Source organism: Vicugna pacos, chromosome 3, assembly GCF_048564905.1.
Source record: "Vicugna pacos chromosome 3, VicPac4, whole genome shotgun sequence".
NCBI classification, from domain to species: Eukaryota; Metazoa; Chordata; class Mammalia; order Artiodactyla; family Camelidae; genus Vicugna; species Vicugna pacos.
This window is the reverse complement of record NC_132989.1, coordinates 66,664,173-66,684,022: the sequence shown is the minus strand read 5'-3', so window position 1 is coordinate 66,684,022 and position 19,850 is coordinate 66,664,173. Positions and strand designations below refer to the sequence as shown.

General features: G+C 37.3%; 1 protein-coding gene across 1 annotated transcript in view; it reads right to left on the bottom strand.

The window, feature by feature from the left end:
- Window positions 1-2,764: 2,764 nt before the first annotated feature.
- The window catches only part of ACOT12 (acyl-CoA thioesterase 12), a 38,089-nt gene continuing 21,003 nt past the window's right edge, over window positions 2,765-19,850 (bottom strand). The window contains exons 6-15 of the mRNA XM_006197618.4: window positions 19,562-19,718; window positions 17,934-18,053; window positions 16,931-17,081; window positions 16,369-16,424; window positions 16,073-16,136; window positions 15,330-15,413; window positions 6,700-6,833; window positions 4,804-4,932; window positions 3,176-3,302; window positions 2,765-2,914 (exon numbers count right to left, since the gene is read on the bottom strand). Of these exons, the coding sequence (XP_006197680.1) occupies window positions 2,765-2,914; window positions 3,176-3,302; window positions 4,804-4,932; window positions 6,700-6,833; window positions 15,330-15,413; window positions 16,073-16,136; window positions 16,369-16,424; window positions 16,931-17,081; window positions 17,934-18,053; window positions 19,562-19,718 (1,172 nt within the window). The remainder of the gene's footprint in view (window positions 2,915-3,175; window positions 3,303-4,803; window positions 4,933-6,699; window positions 6,834-15,329; window positions 15,414-16,072; window positions 16,137-16,368; window positions 16,425-16,930; window positions 17,082-17,933; window positions 18,054-19,561; window positions 19,719-19,850) is intronic.

The window sequence follows — 19,850 nt, the reverse complement described above, 5'->3', positions numbered from 1 at the left end:
CATCATATCCTAGAGGTGTTTGAGTATAAAGGTAAATATAAGCTTAACCTACATTCTAAACTATACAGATCAGTTTTCACGTTTTTCCCCTAGATTTCTTTTTAATTCTTTTATCTGTTTATTTAAATCCTTATTTTTTTTAATTGAGGTATAGTCGGTTTACCATGTATTTCTGGTGTGCAGCATAGTGATTCATTTACACATATATATGTATATATTCCTTTTCATATTCTTTTTCATTAGGCTATTACAAGATATTGAATATAGTTTCTTGTGCTATACTCCCTAGATTTCTTTTAAACATATGATAGAAAAACTGAGTACAAATCAGAAACTCAGTTGCATTAAATCCAGGAAGAATTAATAGGGATGAGCTTCCTTCCTTAATCAAAAAGCTTTCAGTCCTGTTAGAAGCACTTGAAAACCCTTACCATCAAGAATGTCATGAAATCTTGAGTGTTCCTTGAGGATACTTTGACACTCCAAAGGAAAAAAATAAGCATAGCTACATATTTATGTTCCCTCTGTCCTTAGTCTCCAGGGGCTGAAGGGTGATGGCTGAAGAACCAGCTTAGCTGCTTACCCTTGGAGCAGTCATGTTTGCTTAAAGCCAGGGCACCACAGAGAGCAGGGAAGGCTGTCTTTAATCACCTCTCACTCTGTTCCAGCCTCTCCAGCATCTGCTTTCCCCACAAAGTGCTGGAAACATTCCCATCTCAAAGATTTTGCCTGGGCGAGTCCTTCTGCAAAAAACATGCTACATCCAGAGATCCTCAAGACTCAGTCTCTGCCTTCAGGTTTTTGCTCAAATGTTCCTCAGTGGAACCTACTCTGACATCCTCTTTAAAATATGAACAACCACCTCTGACACCTCCCCAGCACTCACATTCTTTCGTCTGCTTTCTTTTTCTGTTTAACACTTACCTCCTAAATATTCTATATTACTTGTTTTATTATGATGTGATCAGTATGTTTCTGTTCCTTGCTGAACCCACAGAGTCTAAAAGTGTCTAACCCAGAGTAGGTTCTTAATGTTTATTGAATGAATGAAAGAGCAATCAAACACATTTCCATTAAAAAGAGGAAATGGAGACCTACGGGCTATTGTTGAATTTTACAGCAGGAGTGCCTTAGTTGTGACATGATTTCAGGCAATAGATTTTAAACTTTTTGAGATGCCCTAAGTAGAGCCTGAATGCATTGCTGTCTTTTCCAGTGTCATGCCTTTTTAAAGTCTCTCTAGTCCGATAGTCTGAAAGTGAGCACTTTCAACCTAGGCCATGATGACTGCATGTGACTGATAATATTGAAATGGGGCCAGTGTTGTTGAAGAACTGATTTCATTTAATTTTAATTAATTTAATTTAAATGGTCACGTATGGCTAGTGGCTACCATGTTGAACATTGCTGGAATAGACTGTGCCTGTGTTATAAGTTAGAGTGGGTGATATCTTTATGTCTAAAAGTGATCCAGCCAAAGTTACTCTGTTCCTTCAGCCTCACAATGTTCCTGTTACTGTTCATGAAAAACTTTAAAAATATATAAATTCAAAGGCATAAGAGAGACAAGTTGGAAGTGTTTCAACTGTAGAAGGGGCCTGAAATTTTAGCATACAAAATTTTAGTGTAATGTAACTCCATTTAATGCACATTTTTTCACCTTTTTTAAAATCTAAAAGCATTCTCAAAAATCTTTCTATTTTTGGAATGTAGTATATAAGCATTTAAATCTACATACCCACTCTTCTTATTGTATATAAATTTTAGTTCATAAAATTGGGGCACAGTCCAAAGTTCATATAAATAAAAATTGCTGGTACAGAATAATAAAAATAATTACAACCATACCTAGATTGGGTGAGTAAATGGGGAAACAGAGGTAATTATGTGACAAACTAAAGCAGGCTGTATCTAACCTCTTAAGTGCTCTGAACCTTAATCGAGAAGTTCTTCAACTTTTACAAGTTGTCCTGTAGAGGAGGCTAGCTTGACATATGCTGGTTTGTCTTATGAGATAAAGACAAATCACAGACAGAGTAAAATAATAAATGTCAAAGTCTAGGGAATAAAGCTCTAATGTAATGGTTATGAGAGAAGAGCTCAGTTAATTCTTTCTCTACAATATCACATTCTGCAGGTACTTTGCGAGTGTATATAGAGCAATAGGTACTAAATTGGTCAGCTACCTTGATGTATGCTAAATGACACTAGTAAAGTAGTTCCTATTACTAAAATTGATTGGATTCCATTATGTTTTAATGTCTTCCTAATTTAAAGCCCTAAAACATGTAATACGTCTTGTCAGGTGCTCCTGACATACAGATACCTGCCGTACACGGAACAACCCCACGTCATTAATCAACTAGCCAACTTTTCATTTCTGATTTTATAAAATTTTATAAAATTTCAAACAGAACACATGTCACCTTTGTGGCCTAAACATGTTTTGATTATTTTAACCAAAATGTCACCATTTTACAGAATACACAATATTGCAAATGGGAAATTTTCCATTGCCTGTGTCCCTGAACAAGAGCAGAGTCACAGATGATCTAAAGCATAATTTTAAAGCTCTTTCAATGTTAACCCAAATCACTGATACTTGACTTGGGTCACATTTTGTTTTTTAACCTCTTTGTAAGTACATTTTGCTTAAGCTGATATTAAATTATTTTGTGGCCCAGAAGCTTGTCAAGTGTCAGTGCTAAGGGTGCTTGGAATTGAAAGTGGGAAATCAAATGACAGGTAATTTAAAGTTTATAATTTAAAATAGGCTTATCAACCCATCATCAGTAGCATTCTCTATGAACTGTATACAGGAAGCTGCTGTCTCTTCAATGGATTTTGACCAGCCACCAAGATTTCCAGCAAAGTAAGGAAAGATGCTAGCAGAAATCTGGTTAAAGTAAGATACCTGTTTCAAAGGAAAACAAAACACTATTTTAATTTCTTATTGCCTTGGAGCTTTTTCAAGTAGGGAGGGATCTTAATCGTTTTGTTGTTGGGAAGCTCTGGCCCTAGTCTTCTGGGAATGGATCTGAAAGGATGACCTTAGGATTTCCTGGTGGGTGTGGATGGACACATTGCAAAATTACAGTTAACTAGTAAATCTGGGTAAAAGGTTTCTCTGTATCTGTAGGAGCAAATTAATCTGCAGATGTTTCGTCAGACTTACAGTACATGAACTGTTATCAATAGCATGGATGAGAAATCCGGCACATGTGATTTCACTTCTGACGTACTGTGGAGAAGGTGGGACTGATGGCAGAATAACCGACTTCACTGCCACTGTGTAAGTGTTGCTGGAAGATAAAAGGACATTTTCTAAGTTCTTGAGAGAAATGGAGAATAGTTGTTAGAAAATAAACTCCTATAGTTAATGCAATTTGTTTATATAGTAGAAGTAGAACTTTGGAGACCAACATCTAGACAAGAGGTATGTGTGCATTAGAAAACATTCCCCATGGCCACATTCAAGCACAGGAAGTAGTAATAAGGGCCATGGGTGTTTTCTGCCTGAGAGCTACATATACATTGCATAGCTCCACAAAACTGGAGTCAACCTCCAAACGGGTTTTATTGTACCCTAATGGGGTGTAATTTCAGTCTCTTCTCCTTTTTTAATGAAAAAATAATACTGTTGTTCTAAAGAACCCTCAAATAATAGAGAACTCTGTAGATTAGACAATAGAAGTTTTTCAGTCCACCCTAGCTGCAATACACTCCTATCCTAGAGATGACTGCTCTTAATGTTTTGTTGTGACCCTCCAGGTCTTTATAAATATATAACATTTATGTAAGCGAATGGACACATGTAGATTTTTACATAAATATAATCATTTTATAACTATTGGTCTATAATTTGATTTTTTTACCTAACAGTAACTTTTTGGAGGTATGTCTGTATCAGTGCCTTTATAACTATTTCATCCTTTTTAATGCTCGTACAGTACTCTGTACTGTGGTTCTACCATAATTTGTAAGATGGAGATTCAGTTTATTTCTAATATCTTTTTCCATAGTAAATGATACTGCACTGAACATCCATGTACATTAATCCCACATGTATGGGATTATTTCTTCTTTTCTTTTCTTTTTGTTTTTGTTTTGTTTTGTTTTTCCCCGGGGGGGCGGTGTGTAGGTAATTAGGTTTATTTAGTTAGTTAGTAATTTTAACAGAGGTACTGGAGATTGAACCCAGGACCTCGTGCATGCTAAGCACACACTCTGCCACTTTGACATCAGAAATAATGCTGGCCAGTTCCAAGGGCAGACTGTAACTGTCCTGGCAGCTTGCACTTCTTATCCCTTTGAACATTTGCTCTTGGGACCCTTCCTCTTAGAAACTAGACACTATTCTCCAAGAAGTCCAGTGCCCATGGAGAAGCCATGAACAGACACTCTGATCGACAGCCAGCCATTTGGGGTGTTTAGCACAGTTGAGCCTTTGTAAATTCTGAACCCAAACCAATTCCTTGTGTTTTATTTTATTTATTTTATTTATTTCGCTGCATTTTAATCAATGATGGAATGTTTTAAAGGTTTGCTAAATACCAGTTTTACATCTGCATATAGCAAAAGGAAAGGGAGCTGCTCTAGAAATCTTGTATGATGACTGGCATATGGCTGGCACTTAGAAAATTATTTTTTTAATGATAACTAAAAGTCCCATCTAGAAAAAAATTTATATGAACATCATTCAAGACCAGAAATGCTTATTCCATTGACTTATTTTCATATCACCTTTTTTCCCTACTCTGTGCTATAAAACATTGCTGTAACGCTTGAATTGCATATACTCACCCATCTTTGACAGGCCTTCTTCGTGATACAAGCACTACCAAGTCTTTGGGTTTGTCATCATTCACCACAGGACAAGTGATATAGTATATCTGGTCATCTTCACTCACCCAGTCTATGACTTCACAGGACCTGTGTAAATAGAACAGTGATAGGAAGTCTCCATTTTCCACCTGGTAGAATAAAGCACTCATTTCTATTGCTTGTTTGCATAACTTCATTATTGGTGTCCACATTCGCCCTTTGGTTTGTACAATTCTCCGAAAGCCAGCATCATTTCTCGAAGTCTGGCTTTAGAGCTGTTTGCCCAGAAGGAATAATTCTGCACGTGGTAAGAGAATGCTGACCATCTGACTCTAAGGTTGCTACCCTCAACACTACAGAGAAGGATACTTCTCTGTTTCCCACAAAATTATTTTTCTCTAGGATAAAGTAATATTTGAAGACTAGTGAATTTTATGGACAGTCCAAGAAGGACACTTAGGTAAGGGAATGTGATATATTGAAAAAGAGTACTAAGTTTGGAATCAAACAACTTGCCTTTGAATCCCAGATTGCCACTTAGCAGCTATGTTATATAAGGCAAGTCGCTTTTTAAAAAATTTGTAAAATGTAGATAATAATACCTATGGGGTTATTGTGCGGATCAAATGAAAACACCTGGCAGAGTACCTGAGTCATGGTAGCTGTGCAAAAAAAAAAAAAGAAGATGAATAATCATTCATTCATTCCTCCATTCATTCAAGTTCAATTTGGCTGGAATGTCAGGTGACATAGAAAATAGTGGGAAAAACATTTGAAAAGAACCCCAAAGTTTAGGCACTGTTCTTGCTAAAAGCTTTGTACAAATATTGATGCAAGAAAATTGTGACGTGTTTCCTCTTAGAGTGTTTTTATGATAGCATTAATCTGGAGGTATCAGTCTGGTATCTATGCAAATGTAACACATGAATCCACGGATGTTTCACTTTAGTAGTAGTACATTGTCTATTACATGCTATTAATCATAGTGAGATTTAGACAATTTAAAGATGAAATGCCATCCAAATTATAAGTAAATGGTAATGCTGAACATAGTAGGAAGCCCATCTCACCAATCCTTTCCATTAAGCAAGGGATTCATGAGGCCTGAGCCCTGTAGCCCAGTAGCTGGGACTCCTTGGAGAAGGGGGTGTGACCTGAGTGCTTTCAATCCCTGACAGTGCGGCTGACAAGGAGCACAGTTCCACATTTGAGGAAAGGAGGGAGAGTGGAGAAGGTTGGATTAAGGATGCTGGAAACAGGAAGTAGCAGAAGAAATATAGGCTGACAGGAGTGGTCCCTGAACAGACAGGGAGAGCAGGAAAGATGGGACCTTTCACCTCTGTACGCACACAGCTTCCTCTCTCAGCTTCTCACCAGGGAATGCTGCTTCACAGAAAATGAAAGCACTACCAGTTAAATATCAAGAGTCGAAGGTGGAAGGACAATTTGATAGTCACTTCCTTAAGAGCAATGAGATTGTGTATTAAAGTACAAGAGTATGGAATTCAGAGCCTGGTAGACCTGGGTTACAATTCACGTTCCATTGCTCTACTGCCTGTGTAATCTTGGCAAGTCTTGGGACCTCTCATTAAATGGGAATAATACCAACCTTGAAGAGTTATTGATAGGATTATAGCAGATGGGGTAAAGCATGTCAACTCAATATAGATGAAAAATAAATGATTATAGTAATTTTTGTTTTGTGTCTCTCATTAGCACCTGATGCGGTTTTCCATGCAGAGCAAGCCTTAAAATATCCTCTTTAATTAATAAAACAATGGGTCATTTATTGGGCAATGGAGATGGAATGCAGTGTAGTGGTCATCTTTTACAGGATGTCAGGATTGATTAAAAATATTTTAAATTTATTCTTACATGTAATGAGGGTCCCACAAAGGTCGCTTGGTAAAGTCAGACAAGAGATGATAAACCAAGTGTGCTGGTCTTTCCACATGCTTTTCAACCCAAACAGATAAAATATCGTCCTCTTCTAGAGTATATATTTTTGTCTAAAAGATAATAGCAAGAAAAAATTAATTACAAAAGAAAAATGGATGTTTTTACATTAAAAACCACAAACCTATATATATAGTCCTAGGCTGATTGCACTAGCTAAGTAAGGTATCTTGGTACCCGGATAACAATGAAGCCAAATGATGCCAATTTCACTTCAAATACTTGGATGTCTAGAGCTCAAACCAGGATGCTATCCTCCTGTGTCATCTGAACAATATGTGACTTGAGAGTGGGTTAATTAATTATTGTGCAACAGTTTTTCTTATGAAAAATTAAGAACATTAGCCTTTCTCTCTTTCTCTCTTTCTCTCTTTAGGATGTTTCCCTACGTCTATCCAGGAACAACAGAAAATATCACCAGATTGCTGGGTAAGTCGGTGCTTCATCTCCCCCTAAGACCTTGGAGCCAAGACTACAACCTAAGACACTTTCCCAGGATATCAGGTGTGACTTCAAGTAGGCCAAGGGGACCCAGGAAGTAAGCCAAACTGCCCCTAGAACCAACTCAACCTCTCAACAGGGCCGCTGAAGCATCTTGTTTCTTCAGCAGAAGAAAGAATTCCTTCATTTGTGAATCATAAGGGCTCATCTTCCTGGGAGGCCACTTCCTGGTTTCCAGTGCTTAGATAAGAGGGGACTCATCTTGAGGAACCGTTTGACTTAGGCTCAACATTACTGTATCCCTTATCACTCTGAACACTCCTACTTTTGCCAATAATCAGAGGTATGTGTTCAACTAAGAACACGTTTCTGTCCTGCCCATTTTCTCCATCTCTTTCAGGGTGCTATGAAGTTAGTGTTGAAATTTGCCATCTTAGAATCATTCCCATAGCAACTAGCTGTGAGAAGACAAGCAAACGTAGGGTTAAGACTTTACTGCAGGAATCAAGCAGATGGAAAATTCAGTCTGTGAGGGAGAAAACCTTTATTTAAACACAAATATCTTCAAGAAGAGAATGAAGAAATGAGAAACTGACTAAAAGCAGCTTAGAAAGGAAAGAAATTAACTATTTGTTTATGCCATTTTACTTCCTCAGTTGACCTCAGTGCCAAGCCTGTCTTTAAATTGAGCCCTCAAAGGAGGATGTGACCTAGAGTGTGGGCAATTACCAAACAGAAAGAAAACCATGAATGCAGCTCTGGAGGGTGGCTGAGACTTACCCCAGGATCGACGTGCCTGCCTTAGCGCCCTGCACAGCAGGAGTAGCAGGCCACCTTATCAAAGTCTGGTGGCTGTGTGGCTCTAAGCCAGCCTGCCGGGGCTCTGCAGTCTCTGGGTGTGCAGGGGTAGGTGGCCAGAATGAATTCCAGCACCTCGGTCATGCTGGCTTTGGGGTGGAGCTAGGGTGGAGTGGAATGTACTATTGTGGTGAGTGCTTGTGAAGGATTGGATTTTGTGCCCCTAGACTCATATGTTAAAGTCCTAACCCCCAGTACCTCAGAATATGACCTTATTTGGAAATACTATCATTGCAGATATAATTAGTTAAGATGAGGTTGTACTGCAGTAGAATGGACCCCTGATCTAATATGACTGGTGTCCTTACATAAAGGGGCAGTTTGGACACGCAAACATACACGCTGGGGAAACCCAATATGAAAATGAAGGCAGAGGGCAGGTAATGTATCTACAAGCCAAGAAATGCCAAAGATTGCCAGCAAACCACCAGAAGCTAGGGGAGAGGCCTGGAATAGATTTTACCTCACTCCCTTAGTAGGAACCAACACTCCCAACACCTTGATCTCAACTTCCAGCTTCCATAACTGCAAGACAATACGTTTCTGTTGTTTAAGCCACTCAGTCTGTGTTACTGTTATGGCAGCCCTAGGAAAGTATCACAGCGCTTTTCCAGGAAGCTGCTCCCCACATTGCAGACACATGCTGCTGCTTCCTAACCTGGAGACAAAGCAAACATCACACTAAGTAGCCACCATTAAATTCTGCCCTTATAGGGCTCACTGGACTCATCCAGTGCCAAGTGCAGTGTTGGATGAACGCATGATATTTTGATCCTTTCCCCAAAGGTATAAGTAGCAGGAAGTCCTTCTCATCACTCTGTTCTCAGAATCAATGACATTGATGCAGACAAAGCAGACAAGGAAAGGCAGCAGTTGGTGTTGGCTCTCTTTAAACCCTACTATTTTAGGAAAGTCAACTTTTGCTTAGTGAAAAAATTCTCCAAGACAAACTTTCCAAAAAAAAATGAGTTCCTTTTCGTGCTTGGAAGAATATAAGTTAACTTCCATTTGTAACCAACTCAAACGTTTTATCATTTGGTGCCTAGAGAATTTTATTCTATGAAATGAAGCTTAAAGTAGGCTCAAAATCTGCTAGAGCTCGCTAATATTTTATTAATGATATTGAATGATACTGCCTTTTTTCATTCTACTAAGATTTGGATCTTATACAAATAGCACAAGGGGAAATAACTCAAACTTTTAGAATTTTATACTGTTTGTTGATAAATACGTTATTGAGACTATATTGTGGGAAGGAGGGCAAAACTGGTTTTTACAGAGTCATGGGGAGAGGGGTAGATTCCTTGGCAGTGGAGGTTAAGGGGTTAAGGGGAGGAGACCTAGTTAGGTGGAGCTCTGGGACCAGTTCTTCCCCAGCTTCAATGAGAATAGCTCCTCTGGTTTGTTTCCTGTGGGTAAAGTTTTTCACGTGATCCTTGCCATTTTGGCTTCCACCACAATGTTTATAGTACACTCTCAGCTACTCCCTAAATAAAAACTACTCCTGCCAGGCTAGTCTCCCATCCATGCTAATTGCCACCAGGAAGGTTTGGGTCAAGCCACTCACTGCCTAGAAAGCTCCTTTACTCCTCCAGCAATTTATCCTTACACTGTCTTCAAGGAGAGAAGAATCATCTCCCCAAAGTTGTGTCTAAGCAACTGTCTTCTTTGACTTTACCTAAGAGCTGACCTTCACAGTTTAAATACTGCAACCTCTAACTTGCTTATAAGCTACCTTAAATTATTCTTCAGCTATTGTATGTGTATGTGTGATGCCTTCGAAATAGACTATAAGCTCCTTTAAGTTGAGGGTAGATCTTTTGCTCCTTATATTACTGCTATTATTAATTCCATCACTTATATTGAAAATGAAATATGGGTTAAAACAATAAGTACTGCCCAATTTCATTACAAATACCAGAAATCTTAGACTTTTACATCTATCAAAATATATCAAAATAAGTATAGATTTAAAAAATCCAACATAAGTATAATCCTTAACAGACAGTTGTGTTGTAAGAATTATTCAGCTAAAAAGTGACAGAAAAAAATAAGTTAGCTGTATTTCAGAATTAAAAGCATATAATGGGTGAAGGTGGTAAAAAAAATAAAGCATATAAAAGCTTTAAAAAGTGGAAAAGAAGAGGAGGATAACTCAGAAAGGAAAACACTAGATCTTTTATCATAAATACAATCTTAAAAAGAAAGGGCTTCAAATTCAACAGACATAACGTGAGAATGTTTCCTTAATTATATAATATCCTATAATAAGTATCTGTATAAAAATTAAGAATTATTGATGGCTCTCCTTAGACACTAACAAATACACATTTACTTGTTTAGGTTGGTTTCTGGCCCCAAAGTCCTAAAGAACTGAAATTTTAATGTTATATGACTTTACTAAATATGTCCTTGTCCCTCACTCCAGACATGAATTTGTCATTTCCAGTGCTACTCATGAATGCTCAGATGCCAGCAATGATGCAAGAAGCAGATTTCATATTAGTGAAAGAAAACAAAGTTTAGAAGCAGCTTTTATGAGGCATAAAGAGAAACAAGTAACTTTGTTATGTTAAACTTGTGTTTCTGTATCACTGAACCAAGCATAGATGAAAACCTAACTGGATCCAAAGAGGGTAAGGAAGACCCTGAAAGGATTCAGAAGTGAGGCCCAAGACATAATAAAAGCAAACAACCAAAACCAGAACATGCAGAGGAGGTCAAAGTCAGAGTTGAACACCATCAGTGAAGTAGCATCTGAGTTTGCTTCCATTTCAGGGTAAGTGACCATATAATTTATTAAGCAAACTGGAACACTTAGGCACTGTTAATGATTATGATGGGATAACCAGGACTGTCTCAGGAAAGCCAGGACATACAGCAATCCTATTTTAGAGGCTACTGCTCATTGATGATGAAAAACAGTGCCCTCTCAAACATGAGCACAAAGTGTTGGCATTGTTGAGCATCTCCTGAGTGCCAGGTACTGCTATGTTCTAGGACTACAGTGGTTAGCAAAACGGTCCTCTGAGAGCTTATGATCTATTTAGTGTGAGCATCAAAAGAGTCTCCTAATATACCTCTGAAATTAGATAAAATTAAAATACAAATGATATATATTTATTCAAATTTAATAACATGCAAATCATTGTAAAAGGTGCTAGGGAGGTACAAAGAAGTTAGGACAAGTCTTCTTTCTTAAGAAATTTATCTAGTTGGAGAAAAAGACCATGTATAGAAAGTTAAATTGCTGTGTAAGGCTTAAATATCAATTCAGTGTGGCTATGGAAGAAATGTCACAAGGTAATGCATAGTTAATTGACAAGTTAACTCTAAAGAAGTAATTGTTAAAGGAGTTCCTAGAGGGATATGTTCCTTCATTCAGGGGTTATAGGCTTTATGGAGAAGCATTTTCCTTGGGTCTTGAAGACTGGGTAGGACTAGGGTAGATAAAAAGGAGGAGGACAGAGACGTGGAATATGAGAACTAACCTCAGAGGTAAGAATGTGCAGGGCAATTTGAAGGACCTCGGATCAGCCAGCATGGAGTTGTAGAGACAGGACTGGAAAGATACTTAACTCTTTAAGAAATTTCCCCAAAAAAGTTTTTACTTTTTAAAAAATTGAAGTACAGTTGGTTTACATTATATTAATTTTAGGTATACAATGTAGTGATTCAGTAATTTTTATAGATTATACTCCTGTATAGAAGAATGTGTGTATACATAAATATATATGATATATACTGAATATATACTCAGTAGTGCAGTTGCTGGATCATATGGTAATTCTATTTTTAGTTTTTTGAGGCACTTCCATACTGTTTACCATAGGGCCTGCACCAATTTACATTCCTACCAACAGTGTATTAGGGTTCCCTTTTCTCCACATCCTTGCTAACATTTGTTATGTGTGGTCTTTTTGATGATAGCCACTTTGACTGGTATGAGTTGTTTATAAGTCACAGAGTTTTTGATTTGCATTTCTCTTTTTTTGTGCCTTTGGTCATCTGTATGTCTTCTTTGGAAAAATGTCGATTCAAATCTTCTGCCCATTTTTAATCAAGTTGTTTGTTTTTTTGATACCGAGTTTTATGAGGTGTTTGTGTATTTTGGATATTAACTCCTTATCAGTCATATCATTTGCAAATATTTTCTGCCATTCAGTAGGTTGCTTTTTCATTTTGCTGAAGGTTTCTTTTGCTATGCAAAAAACAGCTTTTAAGTTTAATTTGTTTCCTTTTGCTTTCTTTTCCTTTGCCTTAGGAGACAGATCCAAAAAAATTGCTACAATTTATGTCAAAGAGCATTCTGTATGTTTTCTTTTAGGACTTTTATGGTTTCCAATCTTAAATTTAGGTATTTAATCCATTTTGAGTTTATTTTTGTATGTGGTGTGGAAAATGTTCTAATTTATTTGTTTTTCATGTAGCTGTCCAGTTTTCTCAGAACCACTTACTGAAAAGACCGTCATTTCCCTATTGTATATTCTTGCCCCCTTTTTTGTAGATTAATTGACCATAAGTGCATGGTATTATTTCTGGGCTCTCCATTCTGTTCCATTTATCTGTGTGTCTGGTTTTGTGCCAGTACCATACTGTTTTTTTTTTAATTAAAAATTAAAAAAATTGAAGTATAGTCAGTTTACAATGTTGTATACCGTATTGTAGCTTTGTAATGTACTCTGAAGTCAGAGAGTGTAATACTTCCAACTTCGTTCTTTTCTCTCAAGATTGCTTTGGCTATTTGGAGTTTTTTGTGGTTCCATATAAATTTTAGGATTTTTTTGTACTGGTTCTGTGAAAAATTTCATGGATATTTTGATATGGACTGCATTAATCTGTAGATTGCTTTGGTTAGTATGGACATTTTAACAATATTAATTCCTCAAATCCATGAACATGGGCTATCTTTCTATTTTTATTTTTTTAACATCATTTTCAATTTCCTTCATCAATGCTTTATAGTTTTCAGAGAATGGGTCTTTCACCTCCTTGGTTAAGTTTATTCCTAGGTATTTTATTCTTTTTGAAGTAATTTTAAATGGGGTTATTTTCTTGTTTTCTCTTTCTGATAGTTCATTATTAGTGTATAGAAAAGCAACAGATTTTTGCATGTTAATCTTGAATCCTGTAACTTTACTGACTTTATTTATTCTAATAGTTCTAATAGTTTTGGTGGACACTTAGGGATTTTCTCCATATAGTATCATGTCATCTGCAGACAGTGACAGTTTTACTTCTCCCCTTCAATTAGGATGTTTGTCATTTCTTTTTCTTGTCTGACTTCTGTGCCTAAGACTTCTAATACACTAAATAGGAGTGGTTAGAGTGGGAAACTTTTGTCTTGTTCCTGATTTTAGAGGAAAAGCTTTCAGCTTTTCACTGTTGAGTATGATGTGGTTTGTCATATATGGCCTTTATTATGTTGAGATGTTTCCTCTGTACCAACTTAGATGAGAGTTGTTTTTTTTTTATCATGAATGGATATTGAATTTTATCAGATGCTTTTTCTGCCTCTATTCAGATGATCATGTGATTTTTATCCTTCCTCTTGTTAATGTGGTGTATCACATTGATTGATTTGTGAATATTGAACCATCCTTGCATCCCGGGAATAAATCTTGCTTGATCATGGTATATATTTTGTATTTTGTGTATTACCAAAAAAAATACATGATACATACAAATATTTTATATATTATTGATTTGATTTGCTAATATTTTGTTGAGGATTTTTACATGTATATTGATCAGAGATATTTGGCCATGAGAGTTTTTTGTAGTGTCTTTATCTGGTTTTGGTATCAGGGTAATGGTGGTCTCATAGAGTGAATTTAGATGTGTTCCCTCCTCTTCTCACTCTTTGGACACTTGAGTATTAGCTCTTCTTTATGTGTTTGGTAATGTGGAGCCATCCAATCCTGGACTTTCGTGTGCTAGAATTTTTTGATTAGTAATTTAATTTAACTACTAGTGATCATTCTACTCACAATGTTTATTTCTTCCTAATTCAGTCTTAGAAGATTGTATATTTCTACAAATTTATACATTTTTCTAAATTGTCCAGTTTGTTTCATATAACTGTTCATAGGATTTCCTTTCTTTCTTTCTTTCTTTCTTTCTTTCTTTCTTTCTTTCTTTCTTTCTTTTCTTTCTCTTTGTATCTTTGTAGTATCAGATGTAGTTTTCCCTCTTTCATTCTTATTTTGTTTATTTGAGTCCTCTCTTTTTTTCTTGATGAGCCTGGCTGCTATAGGTTTATCAATTTTGTTTGTCTTTTCAAGAAACCACCTCTTGTTTCATTGATCTTTCCTATTAGTTTTGGTCTCTATTTTGTTTACTTCCTCTTTGATCTTTATCATTACCTTTCTTCTGCTGAATCTGAGCTTTGCTTGTTCTATTTTATCCAATTCCTTGAGATGGTAGGTTAGGTTGTTTATTTGAGATTTTTCTTGTTTCTTGAGGTAGGCAAGTATCATCATAAACTTCCCTCTTATAACTGCTTTTGCTGCATCCCATAGATATTGGAAGATTGTGTTTTTATTCTCATTTGTCTCCAGATATTTTCTGAATTACTCTTTTATTTCTTCATTGAGCTGATTTTTTTTTCAGTAGCATGTTTTTTAGTTTCCACTTATGTCTTCTTTTCCCATTTTTCTTTTTGTATTGATTTTGGGGTAGTTGGAAAAACTGCTTGATATAATTTCTATCCTCTTAAAATTGTTGAGACTTGTTTTGTGACCTAAAATGTGATTGATGCTGGAGACTGGTCCATGTGCTTGAAAAGAATGTGTAGCCTGCTGATTTTGGATGGAATGTTCTGTAGATATCTATTAAGTCAAAAAAGTCTAATGTGCCAGTGCCATTTAAGATCGCTGTTTAATTTATTGATTTTCTTTCTGGATAATCTGTCCATTGATGTTTTTTAAGTGTGGTGGCACAGGTCCTGACCTGATCACTTCCCTTCCTCCTGACTCTGTGTGGATCTTTCTTTACAGCCTTCGCTGGTGTATAAGAATCTTTCTGCCAGTTTCCCTCAGTGTGAATTGTTCCATGTGTTGATGTATTTTTGATGTGTTTGTGTGGGGAGGTAAACTCAGAGTCTTCATATTCTGTCATCTTATTCTCCATTTTTTTTCACTCTCTTAAAGCAGCATTACAAGCAGCAGAACCTCTACCACTATGACAACTTTCATATGTGATGGGCAGTGGGTTGTGATGGGTTGTGCATATACCTGGATGCCTCCTACCTTTTCCATAGCACTGGTAACCTCCCATCCACTCTTGGCTGCCATCTTTTTGAGAGCCTCCACATTGCCCTTACTCAAGGATACCTAAAGTACAAATATTTGAAAAGCTATAAGTTCAATGCATAGATATGTGATCAAGTATTTTCTGCTTAGAAAATGGGCACTGTTAGAGCTGAAGTGATGATGCTGAGGTTAGAGCTAAGCTACAGGTAACATAGTTTCTATCTCAAACTCTTAATTCAGAATTCAGACACAGTAATGTGAGGCCTGTATGCTTAGCATATTAGTATCATTATAATTTGTGTCCTGAACAAAGACAAGATTACCCTTAAGTATGATTTGTAATCTATAAGTAATAAGTAAACTTGGATTTCCCTTTACATTTTATGGTCAACAACATTAAAATGACCAATACTTGGTTGCTGTGTTATAAAATGCAAGCTGGTGGGCGTGTCATTCAGCACAAACCATGGTGAGACATCAAATCTCAATATCCCATGCTGCTTGAATGCATTTGATGACAGAGCATCCAGAATCTGTAACGTGGGAATTGTACATATCATACAAACAAGACAATGAAGCAGCTGGCTGATAACCAGTTACTGATAGCTTGGGTTTGTTTCCTTTTGGGATGACCAGTTGCTATAATTCACCTTTTCATCTAACCTGTATAGGCACAACATGGGAGTCAGTTAAATGATGAGCGTTTTTACACAAACAACTCCAAATCATAAAACTGTCACCTGGTTGTCAATATTCCAGTGTTCGCAAAGTGGAACCTCTTCTTTGTGGGAAACAACATATTTTCTGGAAAAAAAGTTAAATGACAGTTTTCTTTCTTGCATTTAACACACAGCAATAACTACACTTTATTCAACGATCAGGAAGAACAATTTTCAACACAGTAGCCTGTGGAGGAAAACATTAGACTTTCTCTTTAAAACATTATATGGGAATAGAGACCCAGAGAGGGCTCTTTGCTATGTAGCTTGTCAGATAAGGGGAGATTCCATAAAATCCTTACACCTAAGTCCCTTACCTGCTTAGGCGAATTCTCTTGCGAGCGATAGCTCCATGATACCGTCTAAAATCATCCTTAAATAAAAAACAAAGTAAAATGAAGAAATTTCTACTGTTTTAGTGCTGCAATCCTTAAGTCTCTCTACCTTCTAAGTCAATTGAAAAGTCTAACTGGGACAAGAAGCCTCTGCATGAACTATCCTCAGGTCACAGTTGCAATAAGGCAACTTATTCCGAAAGACTTAATTCCAATGAATGTGGCGCAGCATAGAGAACTGGGTGTAAAGTGGGAGAATGGTTAGAAAGGGGACATGGAAGATGATATGCTTCCAATAGCAGCATGTGGCTGAGCAGAGGTGAGGTCTTCAGGGCCTCCATCATTCCAATAAATGATGAGAGTGATTTGGAAAAAGAAGAAAAAGCCCATGTTACTTTGTGACATGGAAGAGAAAGAAAACCAGAGGGGAATAGCCACGGAGGTTGTTATCAGTGCAAGGAGAGAGTCTGGATAGAGCTCTGTACCCACAGCTTCCCCCAGAATAAGTGATCTGATTTCTGAACCGCATGTGCTCATAACTGACCTCTGACACAGGCTTGATTCTGGGAAATGTGACCAGTTCTTCCTTATCATCGACAGCATTATAAATGAGAAAAGCACTGTTGATGTGACGGCCCCGGCCCTCAGACCACTCCTTGCAGTCGAAGGCCTCCACACGCACTCCCACTTCAACACTGCAGAAGGGTGACAAGGACAGTGGGCAGAGAACCTGACCATGCCAGGCATCTGCCCACTGCCCCACCACTTCCTCCAGGCAAGGAAGAGAATGAGGGCCCTGCATTGTTTCTTTGTCATCTGCCAATCTATGCAGCTGATAAAATCTATCTCATCAGGTCCATGGATCTGACTTGCAAGCCCCTAGGAGTACTTCCACTTTACTTTCCCCTGGCCAAGTGGGAAAAAGGCCAGTGGAACTTTATATACATTCATGAACATATGTTGGTAATAGGAGGCAGGAGTTTAAATTGTGCCAAAGTCAAGTTTTCTCTCCTAAAAACAATACCATAATTAAGAAGCATCAAACACTGAAGTTGGATAGGAAATACAGATGTTCCTTTTTACATTTAAAAAGAAAAAATACTAAATTAAAGCTTTTCGTTGTGTGTCAAGAATAATAAAAATAACTGGGAAGTGGTTTGGTCTTCATGGTGTTAAATGACAGGTCCATCTTTAATTGACTGACTATACAGTAACCGGGACTCTTGAGAGTGAAAGGAAGAGTTAATAATTATGACAGTTGTAAACCAAGATCATCCTGGATCAAGTGGGACATACAGTCACCCTTATTATGAGATTAAAAACCAACTTATCATAGTGTACTCAGTGTAAGGAGGCCTCAAGTGGAACAGAGGGTTAAAAAGTTTGTCTATGGATTTTGAAGATTAAGTGAAGTTTCAAAAAAATTAGAAGGAACTTAGTCACTTTAAAATAGTCCCTATACTCACCTCCAGATTGAAATAAAACGAAAAACATCACTTAAGCGCAAGTTTGAATTCATTTATAGCAGCCTAAGAGACACACTTTACCAGGTCTGAAATGTATTGTTGACAATGGCATTGAAGACAAGGCGATCTCCAACTGTAGATGGTCCCCGGAACTTAAACATGTCCACAGACTTCAGGAGGGGATGCACTCGACACAGGCGGCTGATGAAACAAAGGGAAGGAGAGAGAGAGAACAAAGTGACTATTCTCCAAAATATTCTGAGAAACTGCTGCTTTGCTTAACAAATGCAATAGACCAGTGTTCCTGGTTCTTTCTAAATGAACACCGTTTTCAACTCAAGAGGGAAGTAAATAACTGGATTGTGTGTGTTGAGAAGGCCTCTGTACAATTCCTGCAGATATTCTGGGAAATGCCATGTCCCTAAGCTGTGAGCTCTTTACCAAGATGCTGGAGCTTCTGTCCTTGTATTGACAGTCCTGCTCTTGTTTTGTGCCCTGTGGAAGTGCCCCCGAAAAGCCAACCACTGTCTTTTGTTCTGACTTGAGGGTTTTATTCCTCCTGGCAGCTCATGACCACAGTCACAGGAAGCCGTGACTCCGGGGTTAGAGCAGGCAGGGAGAAGAGAACGGACAGCAGGTGCCGTTCACATTTGTTCGTGGCTTCACTGTTACCTGAACTCACCCACAAATCCAAAGACTCATCTTCTCCCCACAGAAAAATTACCTGGGTTGTTGGACAAAAGCCTGAAAGGCTATAACGTAGCCTTTTTTTTTTTCCACAAATTTTATAATTTTTGTGTGTGCAAACTTTTGAAACTCTATCAATGGTATTTAATCTCAGAAAGTTACTTCCATAATTTCTACATTTTGGATTCCCACTGTAGTCATTCAGTTACTCTAAAGAATTGTGCCAACAATAAGTGAACAGACTCTGCTATAGTTAATTATATTGTAAGCCTTTACAGTACAACAGGTTCAAATGCTTTATTGTCATTAAGAATGAAAATGCCATTTTAAAAATAAGCTCTTATATTTGTTCATAATTTATAGAAAGGATAATTACAGGTTTCTAGTTATAGTCATAACTATAGACATATTAATAATAAAATAATAAAAAATGAACAATAATAAAAATAAATAGGTAGATCCTATTCAAATGCATTTTCAGAATATACAGTGTTCTTTGAAAGCTGCTCGATTATCTACATGGCTCCGTTAAGAATAAAGCAACCCTTTTGAAACTCAGGAGCATTAAAAGTACTTTTCCAAGTTTTTCACTCCTCTTATTTTTCAGTTAATCCTTTAGCCATAACAGTTCTAACCAGCACCTTCAGAGGTCAGACCTAATTATAAACTGCCTTTTAAAAAGTCTGTAACTTGACTATTTTTAAGTGTAAATGCTGTCTTCTGCTTCATTCTGCATCTACTTTGTCGTAACTATCATTACAAGAAGTTGCATGTCATAAGATCAACATTCATAATTCAGAATAAAGTATAAGAACTGTCATTTCATTTTTATTTTTGAACCAAGAATTTAAACATTCACTTTCAAACAAAAGGACTGAATAATTCTAAGGTAAATAGGAGAATGACTTATTTTCTTATTTTGATAGAAGGCAACACTGCCCTCTCCTTATTTCCTTGACTCGCCCTTTCAGTTCTCTCACCACTGGTCCCAAGATCACAAGCCAAAAGTCACAGCCAAGAACCTTGCAGAAATAGTAGCCACTGTCTCCATCCAAGCCATAATCTGGCCACCAAATGTATTTCCGTGATGATTTGCATGGGGTGGGAGGACAAGTTCAATGCTCTGAACAGAGGTGTCCCTCGTGGAAACCATTCCTTCCTCTTCATCACAAATGGGATCTGAAAAGTGGATGTAAGCGATAGTGGAGTTAACCGCAGAACCCGAGGCTACGGCCTTTCTTTCCCAGCAGCACACTCAGCTCACGAGATTTTTAGAAAAATGAGAATTACAAAAGAATTAAAATTCTTGAG